Source organism: Lygodium microphyllum, chromosome 7 (genome assembly GCF_053477565.2).
Source record: "Lygodium microphyllum isolate KBCC chromosome 7, Lygodium_microphyllum_v1.1.10, whole genome shotgun sequence".
In the NCBI taxonomy this organism is placed as follows: Eukaryota; Viridiplantae; Streptophyta; class Polypodiopsida; order Schizaeales; family Lygodiaceae; genus Lygodium; species Lygodium microphyllum.
In genome coordinates this window covers 1,387,559-1,406,290 of record NC_141141.1, presented here as the reverse complement: position 1 = coordinate 1,406,290, position 18,732 = coordinate 1,387,559, and the positions used below count along the sequence as shown (strand labels likewise).

Below are 18,732 nucleotides of genomic sequence, written 5' to 3'. Positions count from 1 at the left end.
CGGATAACTTTACATTCACCTCCATAGGTGTAGCTATCTCCTTGCACTCGGTCATGCCAAATGCCTTCAAGATCTCCCATGCATACTTCTTCTGAGAGATGAAGATCTTTCCTGGCTCTTGCCAGACTTCAATCCCCAAACAATAGTGCAGCAAGCCCAAGTCTGTCATTTCAAACTCAAAACTCAAAGCCTTTCGAGTTTGGTTGATCATATCTTCATAGTCACCTGTAATAAGAAGGTCGTCCACATATAGGACAATCACTACAGACTTTTTACCATCCCTGTAAACATACAAGTTAGCATCTGAGGCACATCTTTTGAAGTTTAGGTTTAAAAAGAACCTATCTATCCGCTGGTACCATGCTCTGGGGGCTTGTTTCAGCCCATACAATGCCTTCTTCAGTTTACACACTTTGTTCTCAGAATGGGGGGCCTCAAACCCTGGTGGCTGAGCCACGTACACCTCCTCCTTGAGGTCACCATTTAAGAACGCTGACTTAACATCCATTTGGTACACTGGCCACTTCTTGTGGGCAGCCACTGCAAGTACCGTGCGAATAGTGGTCATTCTGGCAGTTGGGGCAAATGACTCTTGAAAATCAAACCCTTCAACTTGTGAAAATCCTTGGGCAACCAGTCTAGCTTTGTACTTTTCTAAGGTACCATCAGCCTTGTACTTTACCTTCCAGATCCACTTGGTGCCAATAATCTTCCGCTTTGCTGGCCGATCCACTAGCTCCCAAGTGTCATTCTTCATTATGCTGTCATACTCCGCCTGCATAGCAGCCTTCCATGATGGATCTGCAAGTGCTTCTTCTAAGTCAGTTGGCTCCTTTACTTCTCTCATAATCTCAACCATCAAGGCCATGTTGACTATGTGAGCAGAAGCCCTCCTTTGCTCCTCTATTCTCTGAGACCTCCTTGGTCCGTCTGCCTTCTCCTCAACAGATGCAGGCCTAGGATTATTGTGGTCATAGAGTTGCTTCACCCAGCGCGGCAATGGCTTTTCCGGTGGGGTGATGTCAGGTTGGTGAACTTTTTCCTCATCATCTGAAGATGATGCTTCCTCCTCCTTAAGGATAGGGATAGCTCTCGGGACAGGTTCATAGTGGACTACTTCTTCGCTTGATGATAAAGTGGAAGACCTTGCCTTCTCCTCCTCCACTGTATGCGGCTCCTCCTTGAACACCACATCACGGCTCGCGATGATCTTCTTTGCCTCTTGGTCATATAACTTGTAAGCCTTCTGCTCATCACTATAACCCAAGAAGATACATTTTCTGCTTTTTGGTTGTAACTTGTTTCTCTTCTCATCTGGAACATGTGCATAACATTCACATCCAAAAATTCTGAAATGTGAAACAGATGGTTTCTTACCAGTGTAAGCCTCATGAGGTGTTTTTCCCTTGAGAGCCTTTGTGTAGCTCCGATTTAGAATGTAGACTGCAGTATTAACAGCTTCAGCCCAAAAATGGTTAGGCAATCCCTTGCCCTTTAGCATGCATCTTGCCATCTCCACAATGGTACGATTCCTGCGTTCCACAACACCATTCTGCTGAGGGGTGTGAGGCGTCGTCAATTGACGCTTGATCCCTTTGCTCTTGCAAAAGCCTTCAAACTCCTTTGAGTTGAACTCACCACCACCATCTGTTCTAAATTTCTTCACACTTTTCCCTGTTTCATTCTCAACAAGTATTAGCCATTCTTTAAACTTACCAAAAGCTTGAGCCTTATCACGAAGGAAGTACACCCACATCTTCCTACTGTAGTCATCGACAATCAACATAAAATAAGAAGATCCCCCCAAGGCCTGTGTAGGCATCTTACCACACAAGTCAGCATGCACCAACTCTAGAGGAGCATGTGCTCTATTCTTGCTTTCTTGTGGAAATGCCTTTCTCTGTTGCTTGCCCATCATACAAGCTTCACATGGTTCCTTCAATTCAGTTATTGTAGGTAGGTGAGCAACCATACCTTGCTTTTGCATCTCCTTCAATACTGCAAATCCGATGTGTCCAAACCTTTCATGCCAAAGCTTACTTGTGCCCACTCCAGCGGTGGCTGTAAGAGCACTTAGCTCATACAGGTTGTTCCTTCTTTCTCCTTTGCCAACAATTGTGCCAGCACTATCAATAATTTCTGCACCTGTCTTCTTGAACCTCACTTCATGACCAAGATCAGTTATGGCAGCAACTGATAAGAGATTTCTCCTGATTTCGGGAACATACAACACATTTGAAAGCTTTTTGACTTCACCATTTGCAGCAACAAAAGAAATAGTACCTGTGCCCGCAGCAGGGCATTTAGCATCATTTCCAACCGTCACAGTGATGGATTCTTGTAGAGGCTGCATAGAATTGTATAGACCTTTCTTGTTGGTCATGTGACGGGAGGCCCCACTATCCAACACCCAAGAGTCAGTGGTAGATTCTTCTTGCGCCGAGGAGCACACTTCCTCAATGGTCGCCATGAATAATTCCAACTCTGCTTCAGCCGTATTGGCTGTCTCTTTCCCTTTAGTTTTAAGGGTACCATTCTTTTCATCTGCCTTCTTGACACGACAATCTGCAATTGCATGTCCTTTCTTCTTACAGTAGAAGCACTCTCCTTGAAACTTCTTCTTGCCGCCCTTTTTCTTTTTGTCACCATCATTTTTGGTGGAGGAAACACCTTTGCCTTTTGCATTGGCAGAGAATGCAGCATCTCCATTGTTGCTTCCTTCTCGGGCTTTCAGCCTCAACTCCTCCTCCATTAATAATGCACAAAACTCCTCAAAAGTCAAAGCTTGAGGTCTCACCTGAGTATTAAGGGCAGTTACTAGTCCATCAAACTTTTGTGGACAAATCCGAAGACACCTCCGAGCTAGCTCTTCGCTAGTCTTTTGTATCCCAGCGCCAGCCATCTGGTCGCGCAGATTCTTAATCCGAGTGATGAATGCTTCAACCGTCTCTCCTTCAGCAAACTTCTCCGCTGCTAGTTGATTCTCCAAGTTTTGAATCCTTGTTTGGTTTCGTGTTTCATACTGACTCCTTAGTACATTCCAAGCCTCTGACGCTTTGGTTGTATGCTGAATCAGAGTCAAAACACTGTCAGAACAGCTTGTAACTAAGGCACACAATGCATCTGCATTCCTTCGTTTCCAAGCTCGTAGAAGATCTGCATTCGGAGGAATCATCACACTAGGATTTGATGGGTCGGGGGTAGGCTGTGGTTCTGCGTCAGTCCCCAGCACAGTCTCCAGAAGCTCATAAGAATCAAGGATAGTTGTAATTTTGAACTTCCACAAGGTGTAGTTTGTACCATCTAACTTGCCTTCGCTGAAGGTTGGTGGACGAATCCTCAGTGTTTGAATAGCCGGTACAGCAGCACCACCTCCTGCACCGCTTCCTGATGCGCCAGAACTGCTTCCCGGAGTCGACATCGTTTCTCTTTGCTGTTGAAGCCTTTGCCTCTTGCACGCTCTCCGATCTCTAGAGCCCCCTGGGCTCTGATACCATGTAAAATATTACACGGCGCAGCGAACAGAATCTGAGAAAGAGATAGAGAGTACACAACAGATAAGAGGAGAATCAGTAAAATTCTTTAACTCCAAACAACTGATACAAAGATGGCTCTGTCCACCCGTGCGCTTCCACTGTGTGAAGCTTAGATGGCGATCTAGACAGAAGATAGGTGAAGAGCTTAAGGCTAGCTGGAACAACAACTCTGACTGGGTGAAAGATGAGTGTGAGATGGCTGCGAAGGGGTTTAGCTTTTATAGCCCGCGAAGGTCGTTAGGTCGGCCTGCTGACCGACCTACCATATGAGCCTCCACTAGTCGGCCAGGGAATATTCCAGGGAATATTCCCTTTACCATCGGGCCGGGGGCGCTGCCCCCGGACCCCCGCCAGGGGGGCCGCTGGCCCCCCTGGGACCCCCCAGCCAGGGGCCGCTTCCGCGGCCCCCGGACCCCACAATAGGGGCCCCTTTTAACTCCCTTACCACGCAACTCAATGCAATGTGCCTCGAGTTGCTACCAGCTTAACCACTCCGTCTAACCCAAAGATTAGACCCACAACAGTCACCTTTTTGCCATCCGGTCACATAGACCTCATCTGATATACAAGTCAGGACTCAACCAATGTCCGGGCTCACATTTGGCTTCTCCTCATAATGGGGGCCTTACAACTTTGAGCACCATGGATCATTGGTAGCACCTAATGAGGGTGGGGCATTGATCATATCTAACAGTTTTTGCCAACTTAAAAAATCCAAGGACTACATAGCCCTTTTCTAATGGCTACCTTACAACTAAGATAGGTGCATCATGCTTGCTATAATTTTCCTTTGAGCTCTCCAATGGCACTGGTCACGAGAGAGAGAGAGAGAGAGAGAGAGAGAGAGAGAGAGAGAGAGAGAGAGAGAGAGAGAGAGATGCATGTAGGAATCTTCTAGGAGGTTTGAGAAGCTTCTTCTTTTGTCCACCCAACAATGTTGCTTCTTGATCCATACTTTGGTGGCAATGATTGTGTTAGCTAGGGAAATAAATGTGTCATTTGAATTTGAATGGGTTGTTGTAATGGCTATTAACTAGATGGTTGCATCCCTTCAAAGAGGGAGAGACCACCCTATTTCAATCCCATTAGTTGGTACACTTATTGTGAACACCACATTGGCATAATGTGTGTGTGTGTGTGTGTGTGTGTGTGTGTGTGTGTGTGTGTGTGTGTGTGTGTGTGTGTGTGTGTGTGTAAGTAAAAGATAAGGTGCTACGTGCAACTTATCTTACTTACCATACATCCAAAAAGTATAGGAAGCATAGTGTGATTCTACTACTTTTGTCATAAATAATGAGACTTTAAAGTAGTCAACAACTCGTTACATTTGCCCTAGCTGAGCAATTAAGATAGCCTACAAGGAAACATGTGTATGCATGCACACATATAGAGTGAGGTCCTTCATGATATACTTGATTAGGCTAGTGTACAAAAGCCATGCATTAAGACATACAAATTAGATAGGGATGCTCTCAAATATGCAATGAATTGTCGCATCATAATTTGCATAATATCTACTATATCAAGCATATTCACGAGTTTCCTTACTCATCTTGTTTGCTACCTCCTTCTCTATCCATTTCACTTCCTTTACTACCTAATAGTGTGCAAATGCTCTTTTAGGCAACAAGACACGATTTGTTGGTTTTTGCCTTTTATACAACCAATTCCTTGGGCAAATTGGCTAACTAATGGCTAATTTCATGAGAATCCATTGTGGTGTACCTTTTCAGATTAAAACAATAGGCACTTTTCGTAAACTTGTTTCTACAATGCTTGGAAAAGTAGTTAGGGTGCAAAACTAATCGCATAGTTGGAAGGATTTCCATGGTCTCTTGACATTATAAATGGTCTAAAGTGCCAACTGTCTCCCTTTTTGTCTAGCATGTGAAACTTGAAGGTCCCATGGCATGTGTTATGCTGCGATGCAAGGGGTCGGGTCGTCGTGGTAAGTCTCATCCTCCTCCTCCAATGCAATGGTCATGGAAAACTTGTTTGGGAGCACACAGCCGAGACAAGAGAGGACCTTTGGTTTGTTATTAACATTAAAATAGGAGATATTTCTTTGAATGGAATTGCACGCATCTACCATCTTTACAATTGAATGTTATGTAAAGAGTATGAAGCTTTTATTCAACATTTGACTTCGAGTTGTGGTGAAGCGCGTGCGTTTACGCAAATATGCTTTTAACGGCACGGGATGGTTTGAATTCAAAAACCGTCCGTATTAACACTCTCCCTCTCTCTCTCTTTATAAGGAGCACCCACCACATGCCTCGGGATTTCAACCACAAACAAGGCAGAGTCCAGAGACACAGAAGACACAGACACAGCGAGAGAGAGAGAGAGTGTGAGTGAGAGGGGTGGAGAGAGAGACTCGAGACTCGAGAGAGAGCGCAACAATCATCGTCATCATCATACAATGAATGAACATAATGATATGACTCCAGAGACACAGACACAGCGAGGGGGGGGTGGGGGGGCGGAGAGACAGAGAGGGATGGGGGGAGAGAGAATGATATGATGATGATGAAGATGATGGTCCCTGCCAACAACCACCTGAAACGGCGTTTGCGTGTGTTGGGGGTGTTTTTCTATACCCACCATTCCATCCCCATTCATCATAATTTCTCTCGCCCTTTGAAGTTTGACAGCGGTGAGACACGCGCACTCACCCCTCGGAATTCAACTCTGCCTTCTGACAGCCTTTTGACAAAACAATCTCTGAAAACTACCCCCCCCCCCCCCCTCCCCCTTTTTTCTAATCACGTTAAAACCTCTCGAGTCTCGATTCGTCACAGCCACTCTCGATCAGAAAAACAACCCGGTAACAAATCCCCTTGCAAGCAAAGTTCTTCTGCATCATCTTAAGATCCCGAAGGAGCTGCGATAGAGAGATTTTCTTGCAATACGGCTACGGCTGTCCATATTTCTCCGCCAGTACACACATTATCTGGCCTCGTATCTACGACAATACATGCATATCCTATCCTCTTTAAGTATTCTCTGATAAGATAATTCGAACCTTCTTAACAACAAAACTATAATAAGATAACCAAAGCTTCACTCATCTTACTGTGTCTATCACCATCTTGGTAACACCTACGGTTGACTCGCTTGCCATAACCTCAGTTTGCTTATTACTGCATCCAGTCAGTTATCTTGTTTTGGGGGGAATCATTCTGTGCTCGCAAGCAACCTTAAACAGTGGCAAACCATTTAACTTGTTTTTCCACAGGGGGAGAAGATATGGTAGGAAGTTTGATGAACAGTAACACACGCGGTACAAACAGGACATATCCAGCATAAAATAATAATATATCATCAGCTACTATAAAAATTTCCAGTGCTGATTCTGTTTTAAAAAATTGTTTTAGTTACAAGGAATTTTTCTGCTGCACAAGAAAGGCAGCACTCTTGATAATTGACAGTTATAGAGCTGATAAGAAGCCAGTGATAAGATGTCCAATTACAAGTTCTAAAAAATTTCTCGCTCCACAGGAGGGGGTGGAGCATATAATATGCTCTGTTGCTAGTATTTTGCTGTGACCGACAAAAATTCCAGACTTTGGGCTTGTCAAAATGTGGAGCTTTCAAGGGGGCTTGATTGCATGGTTTGCTTGGAGTAACACCACTTTTATCCGGACTTCTTAGGATTTGCTCTGTTCTTATTGTGCAATGGAAACAAACTTCTTGCTTCCTTACACAAATTGTAGCTTGTGTCCATTTTTATACAGCCATGGTTTTAGAATGCTCTGTTTCTGTGTTTCTGATGTGTGTCTATACTGGGTGGGTCCCTAGTACATTGCCATGTCACTATGTTCGAGAACAGAAAAGAGAGTATCTTTGCCGCTTTTCAAGAAATCATGATAACATTTCTGTAGCGTGTTATATATTTTCTCTCTTAAAAATTCTCCTTGTGGAACTCGAACCGTGTGTTGGACTTATGGTTGTATTCTCGTGCCAGCTCCTCCAACTCCTTGGCAAGAATCAAAGGCCCACAGTAGAAAACACCTGCAGAGTCTCATTCATATCAGTGAAATCTGCAGAATGATTCAATTGAAAGGGATAACAACAGGAGAATTTACATCTGAAGCAACAATCAAAGTGGAAAGACATGAACTAAGCTCAACTGGTGAAAATCTAGAAAAAACAGAATTACAGCAGGTTACTCAGAAAACAGGAATGAGCGGTCGGCAGAATCCAAGTAGATTGCTCGTAAAGACGGGAGTGAGCATTCAACACAAACCTATTCTAGAGTCCCTGTGTGCATTTGCCACTCTTGAGAACACCTTCTTCCAGTTGGGCCGCGCAAAATGGGTCCGAACCTGAGCGTTAGTAATCAGTAAGCGTTGCATTGGACCCAAAAACAACACACATTGAGGAATGCACAACCAATGGAAGCACTGCTCACCCTGGTTCCCGATACTATGTCTACCCCATTTCTGGCATGATGCAAGGATTGCACCATGGTGATGAGGGCAGAGCGTGCATCACCTTCTTCATAGACACTCGTGAGGTAGTTGTGTAGCTCAATCACTGCCTGCAGAATACAGAAGACCAGTGTAAATCAGTCTAGAGATCACATCCACTTAAGAAGCTGTGTTTTTCAAAGTATGCATTCACCTTCTGATCAATCTCTGCAACCTCATTCATGATTCCTTTAAACCACTCAAAAGATCCTTGCTCCTTTGTAACCCAGCAGAAGTAGGCATTTGTCGGGCACCTATACTTGCGCTTCCGCTTTGAGCTCGGGCTTTCAGGATAAAGAGGGCTAAAATCCAGACTTGATTCCTGACAAAGATAGTGCGAAACAATGTGAGGAAAGCTCAGAGCAAAGAAACAAATTTGATGATGATAAACAATGTAAGGCAAACAAGCAACTGGTTATGATCCCGAGCCAGTCCATTTCCAACGCATATGCATACTGAGAATCACACTTCTTTGCTAAAGCAACTCAGCAATAGAGGTACTTACGCTTCCTGACTGCTGTTGCTCATGCTCACCCATCTTTATCATGTGAAGCAAGTCCTTCAGGATACTGATGAAGGGAGTGGCTCCAATTCCCAGCCCGATGAGCAAGAGAACATCATATTTTCTGTAATTTTGGGCTGGAGCCCCATATGGTCCATCTATGCGAAGCCTCGGGAACCTGCGAATGCTTCTCCAAATTTGTAGATGAGAGCAAAAGTAGCAAGCACAGCAAGGTTAAAGTTCTTGTCCATTATAATGAAACAATAGTTCTTTATTCAACCACTTCAATCCAGTCCCGGCAGTGCAGATACCTATTGTACCAGGACTTATAAAAGATGAAAGGCCAATAAACAACGAATTCTTGCTCACCTGGACATATCCCCCGACTTACACTCAACTCTAAGTAAGCCACTCTTTCCTCCCACCGGAGGTTCCATTATCTGGCAAATGGTCGAATACATAACTCAAAATCACAGTAAAGAAACTCTTTCCCATGGAAGAAAATTGGTGTGCTTCAAATTGCACTGAGTACCTTGGAAAAGACTTTCTTCATCTCCATTGTCCAATCTCCAGCTGTTCGAATATGTACACTGATAGAATCGTCATCTGGTGCAGAGGTGATGGAAAAGGGATGCCTGGCAATAGGTGTGGTGATAAATAACCCCCATCATCTCAGGCAAACCAAAAGAGTGCAGTTACACAGTTCGAATTGTCTTTTACTTACCATTCAAACGGTGAAATCTCCGGACATTGAAGGAACAAATACATTCCACTCTGATAGTTGAAACCAGGAGGCTTGGTCATGTGCAATGCAAGGACACTGCCAGGATAAATGGCTGCCTGCACCAATATGCAGCAATTAATGACTGAACTTCAGTACTATCAGAAGAGAAGATACATGGCAGGGAGTGTGAAAATAGCTATGCACCTTCACTATGTGCACTGTGTAATGGCCAGCACGAAGAGCGCGAAGTGTACGCTCTCCTAGATACAACCCAACTGGAAACAGAAGGTAGACCCATGTCTGCAATGAACATACAAGTACTTTCAGAGTTTTTCAGCTGCAGCTAGCAATCCAGCAGGATGAAAGCAATGCTAGATGTGAGCTCCTTACCGTCTTTTGTCTCCAATCATTTGTGAGATATAGGAAAATGGAGTGAATGATGAGCAAGCTGTAGACAAGGACAAAGAGATGGTGAGAGTACCAAAATGCATTGAAACCAGTGAGGCGGTGGAAAGGCCGAGGCAATTTCACAAGGTTTCTTCGGAACCACCTAGTGGCTAGAACAAAGGCAATGGACATGAGCAAAACCATTAAGATGCCAGAAAGCCCCTCTATGCTGAGCACTATCTGCAAGTAAGAGGGCTGCTTGAAACCGAAATCTGAACCCAGATATATCAGAAACGCGTCCTTGTCAGCTCGAACTAAGCGTACAAAATCACATGACATGTGCATGCCAGCATGTAGGAAAACTCCAACAACAATGGCTGTAGCAATGACCTGTAAAATAGAACATAATCCATTAATCACTAGGCAATCAAACGTTACACAAGGAGATATTGGTAGAGACAGCAGAATGCAAAATACCCTAAGGACTAACATCCTAAGTAGACATTGGCCTCAAGCTTCAAACAGACAAGTTTAAGCAGCCCACGCTTCAAAACCACCAAATTATAGCAGCCCAAACTTGAAGCAACCCCAATTATGGCAGCCCACAGAGTACAGCCACAGTCTATATTGCTTAAAGAGATTGTACTTCATGTACCTTGTGGAAATTAATGTTGTCATCAAAAGGGACAAATGAACCCAGGGAGGAGGACCTTAGCCAGGTAATTGTGTTACGGCAAACTGGCAACAAAATGAGAGCCATATTGAGCTTCAATGTTTCTGCAGCTCCTTTTGCAGTGCAGACACAATAGCCCATCACCTGAAATGCTGCTCTTTGTCTGTATTGCAAGAACTTCCAGGTGAAGAGACCAACCATGGCCATGATCCATAGTGCTACAACCCACATTCTTTGCCAATTCTCGTAGATGAAGTACATAGCATCCCTTGTCCTCCTTTGCAGCACACTCTTTCTTCTTGATGGAGGTCCGAGGTTCTGGCTCAAGGTTTGACTATAATTAGATGTTGAGTCCTTAACAAAGCCACCATATTCCCCCAACAGTAGAGCCTCCAACTGCCATAACTGCAAATAAACGTTGATTACATCAGAAAACAGGTGATTTAACCAGTAATAGTTCTTTCCTACTAAAAATTTTAGAGCCCTACACTTCCAGCTTTCAGAAGGTGGCCAGTTGATATGCAGCTCACATGTACACAATCAAAAGATTTTTACAAGGGTTTATGACCAGTTCACCAATTAGAAGAGGAAAGAGAAGCTCTCGAATGAGGGAATACATTACAAGAAGCAGATCAACTATTATCAGAGCTCAAAGGTACCTCGATGTAACCAAGGTTGTCTGGATCCAGCTCCTCCATGATCAAAGCTGCATACTCATCTGCCTGGTCTTTTAGCTTGGCAAGCTTATTTGCAGAAGCACTCAACGCTATGATCTGCAAATGTGTATACACTGGAGATTTAGTTCCATTCTAGCTTTAACAGCACTTCGAAAGATCAAATCACTTGCCAAGCCCTCCTCATCTCATCTTCAAAATCCTCACCTCCTTCACTTCATCCTCTGAAATTCGGCCATCCGCATTCTTGTCACACCTACATCATCAATTAAAATGCTTGCTTATAATTTTAATCAAAATGCCACAAATACCAGAGCTGAAATCGCAACCCAGGAGGCTAACTACATTAAAGCTTAGTGCTGTTTTCTTATCAAAACAGCTCAAGAGGCTTTTACATGTCAAAGAATATTTGAAGACGGGAATCAAATTTCTGATCGGAGATCAGGGACCAGAAGTCCTTCAGCTCTTCTAAGGATATGGCTTTTAACAGCTGACCTCGCCTGCGAGCAAGAGCGTCAAAAAGCTCCTTAGCAAAGTCGCCCGAATCTTTCATCCCTGCACATACCAATGTCATGAAAACCCAAGTGAGCAAAGACAAGATTCTGTTAGCAGAGAACACAAAACCACATCACATACCGCAGATTCTACATGCACTCTTTTCACACTGTCCCGACATGTTTAGTAGCTGCAGTGTTACCATCTTCATGGAATGGATTTGGCAACCATTAACTGAGGGTGTAACACAATGGCCTACAGCACAACTGGCAAGCTGGTCTTCTGTTTGTTAGATTGTGCATAATGATGGGGGGCTCATCTTGATTCGGTAAAATGAGCAGCATACAGTGAATTCAATCAAAGCCTCAGTGATCTAGGTTATGAGATTTTCTGGGAGAATGGTATGAACGTGACAAATTTAGGCAGTGTTTTGATATGATGGATACATGCAAGGGGAACCAATCTGTGGAAATTTGCAGGCTTCTTACCAATGCAGAAGCCGAAGTCATCTCTGGAGAGAAGTCCATCGGTGGCAAGCTGGTGAAAGCGAGCCTCAACTGCTTTCCAGAGAGCATCAGTATTGGCATTGCCAGTGGCCTTGCTGATAAATTGAAGCCCTTGAAGAGCATAAGCAGTGCCAGATTTGGATCTAGTGAGCTCCCTCCGCCGTGCTAAGGCAGCATAGGAGCCTGCCCTGTTCCCAGCCACATTGATGTTACCAGAGATCCTCTTAATCTCAGCCTTAAGCTCATGGGACAAGTGTTTGACAGGGGCAGCAAGTTCTTGGGAGAACTGTTTAAGCTTGGTGAGGTTGCCACTGCGTTTAGTGTGTTCTTGGGAGAATGAGAAATTCTTCTTGAGGATGCCAGAGAATCCCTTGTTTTTTGCTGCAGTAGGGGGATTGGTGTTGTTGTTGTTGATTGTGATGTTATGGCCATCTGCAAGAAGGTTCGCGTCTTCCTGCGGATGTGGGTTCTCTGAGGCAGGGCACACACTTCTGAGAAGGATGGAGTCCTCTTGCACATCCAGGGTGACCTCCAAGAAATGTTGGTCTGCCTCCTCCCCTGCTCTTGCCACAATCTCCTGCAGCTTCCATGGGATGCTCGCGGCTCCATCGTCATCCAAGCCAAGGTCGAAGTCCAGTGATGGAGAAGGAGGCACAGGCCTGCTGCCCTTAGATGAGAGCTTCTTTAGACTGTTCATCGAGCTCAAGCCTCAGCACCGTCGCATGCCTGCCTCTTCCCTGATGCAATGGAATGTCTCTATATAATGGCAATGGAGCTTCTGTGATGGCAATGTGAGAGGCATCGGGCAGGTCTGGAGAGCAACAATGGAACCTCCAGAATGGCAATGTGAGAAACTTCAGGCGAGGTCTCCAGGATGGCAATGCAGCCTTTGTAAAGGCAACGTGAGAGACATCAGGGTAAGGTAATCTAGCGTAGCAACTGGAACCTCTATAATGCAATGTGAGAGGGCGACTATGGCGATACAGGCACAGGTAACCGATGATGATAGATGGATGGATTGATCAGCGAGTGTAACCTTCCCCGAGAAGAAGAGGATCTACCACGTGATACAAAAACGAGGCTGCAGAAGGAAGTGAAGGAGAGAATGCTGTTACGAAAACGTGGAGAAATGGGGGTGAGGCAGAATATGCTGGAATGTCAGGCTATGGAGTCACACATCAGGTAACCAGGCATATAGAGAAAGAGGGCTGTGTGGGTGTCACTGTGTGTGAAGGTTTGGAGAGTGTGTGAGAGAGATCGTGCAAAACAGAGGAAGGCTGTTTCTTCTCTTGAAATTTGGTTATTTTTCCGTGTTTGTATATTTTCCTCTCTCCAGCCTCGACGAATGTGGAGACCTTTTAAAATGTCTGGAGACTCGAGAGGAGGGACGATCGATGGGCCGTGTATAATTTAACGGGAACTTAAATTCACGCGTCTTTATTATTTGAAAATGGGTTGATTTTTCTACCAGTATTCTCTCCCCTCCGCCATGCACACGTCCACTGCCATCCTCTTTTCTTGCCGCCTTTTTCGGACCCCGGCTGCGCACCGACGTGGCGACAGGCCGGTCCACGTGGCCCAATCGTGTGCATTTTCGTTTTGAAATAGTAGCTATATCACTGTCCCGTGTCCCCGGACCCCACCGAGTACCCACCACAAGCCGCTCATTAAATTAGTTAAACCGCCCCCTTTTCGTATTTTAAAACCCAATAAAACCGAAGAACCAATTCCAATTTTTTCCTCTCGGAAGTTGGTATTGTTACCCATGCATACACGCCACTACCTAATGCTTCCCAAGCTCACTTGTGGGTTGGAACTTGGAAGTTGGTTCTATTCAAGTTCACGGGATTTGGATTGGTTTTATTCAAATTCAAGAGGCAAAACGGTCCCCCCCCCCCCCCCCCCCGCATCGTCGTGCTGCTCAGTGTTCACATTGAACATTTCTAAGACTCATTATAATAGAGTCTACAACTTTTGCAATTTACAAGCTTTTCCTTAGATTTTACAAGTTTTATATATTTAACCAAATTAATGCTAACTAGTGGCTCTAAGCCTTGTTGTGCAATTTAATAGACCTATGTATGTTAATTGCTAAAGTACGCTCTAGAAATAGAGAACTTCCGATAGAGGAACTAGCAAGAAAGCAACCATTTCCTAATAAGATTATAAGTTCTATTTTGAAAACCACGTTGCATGCTTGATTACCTAGATCATTCCCCTCCCACCACTCCTCTCAAAGGAAGCTTTAACGTGACCTTCATCTCATGCTCTCCCCCACACATGGGAGAGCATTTAAAATGACTACAAGCTCCCCCTTCTCTAACATGCAACATTCAAGGCTTCTCAACAAATGTCAACCACGTTGCGCCAAAATTCGAGATGGTACCAATTGCAATGACTTCGGCAGGTGTAGCTTTCCAATATGATTCTCAACCCAATGAGCTCACTTCTAGGGCTCAATTATTAGTAACCCCCATTTCAACTCTACACCTTTGCACATTTCTCTAACCATGCTCTCTTATCCAAAAACAACTCAGCAGACCGAGCTGCAAGTTGGCAATATGATTATGGAGGATAGCAAATCCATCAAGAAAGGTATGTAGGACATCCTAAGAATTGGATGCTCCCCCCAAAATGTTGTCAAGATTGTGGGAGAGAAGGAAGGAGTCTCACTTGTAGCTTTCTTGCTTGCACAATGGGGGAATACACACAAAGGTGGAGGTTGAAAACAGTTTTCCTCTTCTTAGTTGTGTAAGCCAAAAAGAAGTCTCGTACATAGAAATAGAAGAACCCTATATATGGGTCTCAAACCAAACTCAACTAACTAAGGTGGCATACTAACTGAGCCACGAACTAGAGTAGATAAGGATACCTGTCATCTAGCTATTATTCATGGGCGATGTACCAACCGCATCTGACAAGTCTGTGACATAAATGCACAACGGTCACCCTGGCATATCACGAGTGAAGCTCAATATCTCAACACTCCCCCTCGAGCTCAATCCCAATTCCTGCACACCAAGCAAGTCTCTGAACTTACGCAGCTTCTCTGCGCGCCCAATGCCTTCGTAAATATGTCAGCTACCTGATTCTCTGTGCTGACATAAACTAGATCAATAAGACCTAGTAAAACCCTCTCCCGCACATAGCGATAATGCACCTCAATGTGCTTTGTTCTAGCATGATAGACTGGGTTATTTGCCAAGTGTATACTACTCATGTTGTCACAATAAATGACAACTGGCCCATCTGTAGACTGATGCATATTATAAAGTAGCTTATGCAACCAAGCTACCTCACATGCAGCCATTGCTGCACCCCTGTACTCAGCCTCTATGCTCGACAAGGCAACTGTAGGTTGTTTCTTGATGCTCCAAGTGACTGCAGCACTCCCAAAAGAGAACACATATCCACTGGTAGATCGTCTATCAGAAATACTACCAGCCCAATCAACATCAGTGTATCCATACAACTGTATGTGAATCCCATTCTCATAAAGTAGTCCATACTGCAATGTGGACTTCACATACCTGAGTATGCGTCTAGCCGCATCCAAATGTGGTTTCCTTAGAGCCTGCATAAACTGACTTACCAATCCAACAGCATAGCTCAAATCTGGCCTAGTAATAGTCATATAAATCAAACTTCCTACTATGCATATAGTAGGGTCTTCTAGAAGCTCACCTGCATCTGCGCTCAACTTCACATTCTGCTCCAAAGGAACTGAAATAGGCTTACAACCTGCCATCCCATATTTGAACAGCATGTCCAATCCCTACTGCCTCTGCAAGAGCCGTATCCCACTTGGTGATCTAATCACCTCAATGCCCAAGAAATAACGCAGCTCTCCCAAATCCTTCATCTCAAACTTTTGCTTCAATACCATTTTCACATGAAGGATATCTTCATCACTGTCACTTGTCATAATCAAATCATCAACATAAATGACAAGTAGCATAATACATTTCTCTGTTTTTCTCACATAAAGTGAGAAATCTACCTTGGAAATCTGAAAGCCAATAGTGACAAGTTACTGTCCTATCTTGTCAGACCATGCTCTAGGTGCTTGCTTCAAGCCATACAAGGCTTTCTTCAACTTGCAAACAAACTCAGGATGAACAGCATGCACATAACCTGGTGGCTGCTCCATATAGACCTCTTCTTGCAAATCACCATGCAAAAAGGCATTCTTTACATCCATCTAATGTAAAGACCATCCCTTTTATGCAGCCATAGCAATGACTGCTCTTACGGTTGCCATCCTTGCAATCGGACTGACTGTTTCTTCATAATCAATGCCATATGTTTGTGCATACCCCTTGACTACTAATCTTGCCTTGTATCTATTCACAAAACCATCTGCATTGTGTTTCACCTTATAAACCCACTTACAACCAATTGCATGCTTATCTTTAGGCAAAGGTACCAATTCTCATGTAACATTTGCTTCCAAGGCATCCATTTCTTCATCCATGGCTTTCTCCCATTTTTCTTTTCCCGTGGCTTGCTTAAAAGAAGTGGGTTCTGGTTCTTGTATCACTTTGACCATATATGCATAGTGAATGGCTGTAAATCCATCATATTTCAGCCTATCCATAGGATACCTAGCTCTGGTAGACTTGCGCAAAGTAGGTTCACTCCCAGGTGCTCTCAAAACATCCCTGGTCTTCCTTACTCCAGGTGTAACAATAGAAGGAATACCCAACTCATCATCAATGCTCTGTTCTGAGCCACTAGATTCACCATCCACATAAGAGTGACCTGCATTCACATCAAACATGGGCTGATCTACCTTCTCTTTTCCTTTTCGTGATACCTGCATATCACTATCTGCACTGCTTTGAGAAGATTCTCCTGATCTCAATCTGCCTGTCCATGGCGAAGAATGTGAACCACTGCTAGAGGACGCTCCAGGTCCACTAATATCTTGTGACTGCTGCTGTGAATTCTGTGCAGCATTACCATTTTGTGCATCTACATTATCAATCACATTTATTGGTTTATACCAGCTACTCATCTCATTAAAAATAACATCTTTGCTCACTGTAAACTTACGAGTAGAAGGGTTATAGCATCTATATCCTTTTTGCTGTAGAGAATAACCAATAAAGATGCACTTCTCAGCTTTTGGATCCAACTTGGATCTCAACTCATCTAGCACATGAACATAGGCAATGCAACCAAAAATTTTCAAATGAGAAATATCTAGTTTCCTACCAGTATGCCTCTCCTCTGGAGTCATGCCATGTATTGCTACAGTGGAAGTCCTGTTCATTATGTAGACTGCTGTAGCAACTGCCTAAGCACAATAAAAATCTGGCAAGCCTTTTTCATTGAGCATGGCACGAGATACCTCTTCAATATGCCTGTTTTTTCTTTCTGCAATTCCATTTTGCTGTCGGGTATGACTACATGAATATTGCTGCTTTATGCCATGCTCCTGCAAGAACCTTGCAAACTCATTTGAGAGGTACTCTCCCCCTCCATCTGACCTTAGGCATTTTATTTGCAGGCCTGTTTCTTTTTCAACCATAGCTTTAAGAGTTTTGAAATGCCCAAAAACTTCACTTTTCTTTTTCATAAAATACACCCAAACTTTTTTGCTATAGTCATCAATAAAAGTGACAAAATAATGACAGCCTCCAATAGATGTAGCTTTAGTAGTCCACACATCAGAGTGGATTAATTCCAATGGCTTCTTACTCTCTTGAACATGTCTAGGAAATGGTTTCCTTGCCTATTTTCCAAACTGACAGGCTTTACATACCTTATGCATTTCTGTAACCTTGAATTTAGGCAATCTTGCAACAATATTTTGGGCCTGCATTGATTTAAGTCGCTGTACATTAACATGACCAATGCGTTTATGCCAGATATCAATATCTGCAACTACACCGGTCCCATGTGCAAACATTGTTGCACTCAATTCAGACATGTCTGCATCCAACGTAAACATTCTGTCCTTCTTCTTTCCTTTTGCTATCAAGCGACCTTTATTTTTCATATCCTCAACAAAGCATCCATGAGGATTAAATCTGACCTGCAAGCCCTGCTCAACCATTTGACCAACAGAAACCAAATTCTTGGTGATATTCGGGACATGAAATACATCCGACAGGTATTTCTTTTTCCCATCCTGCATAGACAAAGGAATTTTTCCAATATGCACAATAGGATGTGTAGTATCATCACCAGTCTCCACAAATCCTGGTTTTTCCATTTTCCTTGTATCCTCCATTCATTCTGCATGACCTGTCATGTGGTTTGATGCACCTGAGTCAACATACCATACATTGTTGCTTTCTTTTACACTTGTCACATAATTGTTCATGTGCTGCACCATAAACAAATGCTCATTTTTGTCATCACCCTGTCTACTAGAAGATGCATAATTCCCTTGTTGCAATTTTCCATTCATGATGCCATTCTGCTTTTTATAGCAGTCTTTAGCCATATGACCCATTTTACCATAGTAGTAGCATTCAACATTACTGTTTGCATTTTGGCCTCTTTGCCATCCACTACGACCTCTTTGGCTCCCCTTGCCTCTAGAGTTACCACGTCCTCCTCCATAGGACTGGTTTTCTTGAGTTTGCTGCATATTCTGATTTCTAGCACGGCCTCCAGATCGGCCTCCTCTACCTCTGCCTCTACCTCTTCCAACATTTGAGTAGAAGACAGCTTCTTTTGAAGTTCCTCCTAAAGAGGATGCACCACCATTTCTCTGTTCCTTAGAAATTAGAAGAGCAATCAACTCCTCAAA

General features: G+C 43.8%; 1 protein-coding gene across 2 annotated transcripts; it reads right to left on the bottom strand.

Moving 5' to 3' along the window:
- Positions 1-6,837: 6,837 nt before the first annotated feature.
- Positions 6,838-13,305, bottom strand: LOC148033122 (respiratory burst oxidase homolog protein F-like). 2 transcript variants are annotated; one of them, XM_087680844.1, is made up of 15 exons: positions 11,952-13,305; positions 11,364-11,523; positions 11,176-11,224; positions 10,954-11,067; positions 10,277-10,699; positions 9,625-10,011; positions 9,439-9,534; positions 9,235-9,350; positions 9,043-9,145; positions 8,880-8,950; positions 8,514-8,697; positions 8,163-8,330; positions 7,951-8,079; positions 7,786-7,864; positions 6,838-7,550 (listed from the first exon to the last, which is right to left on the bottom strand). In XM_087680844.1, the coding sequence occupies exons 1-15, from the start codon at positions 12,664-12,666 to the stop codon at positions 7,441-7,443; spliced, it is 2,904 nt and encodes a 967-aa protein (XP_087536970.1). In that variant the 5' UTR covers positions 12,667-13,305; the 3' UTR covers positions 6,838-7,440. The 2 variants fall into 2 exon arrangements, with proteins under 2 accessions (XP_087536970.1, XP_087536972.1); XM_087680846.1 differs by having other exon boundaries at positions 8,514-8,688.
- Positions 13,306-18,732: the final 5,427 nt, after the last annotated feature.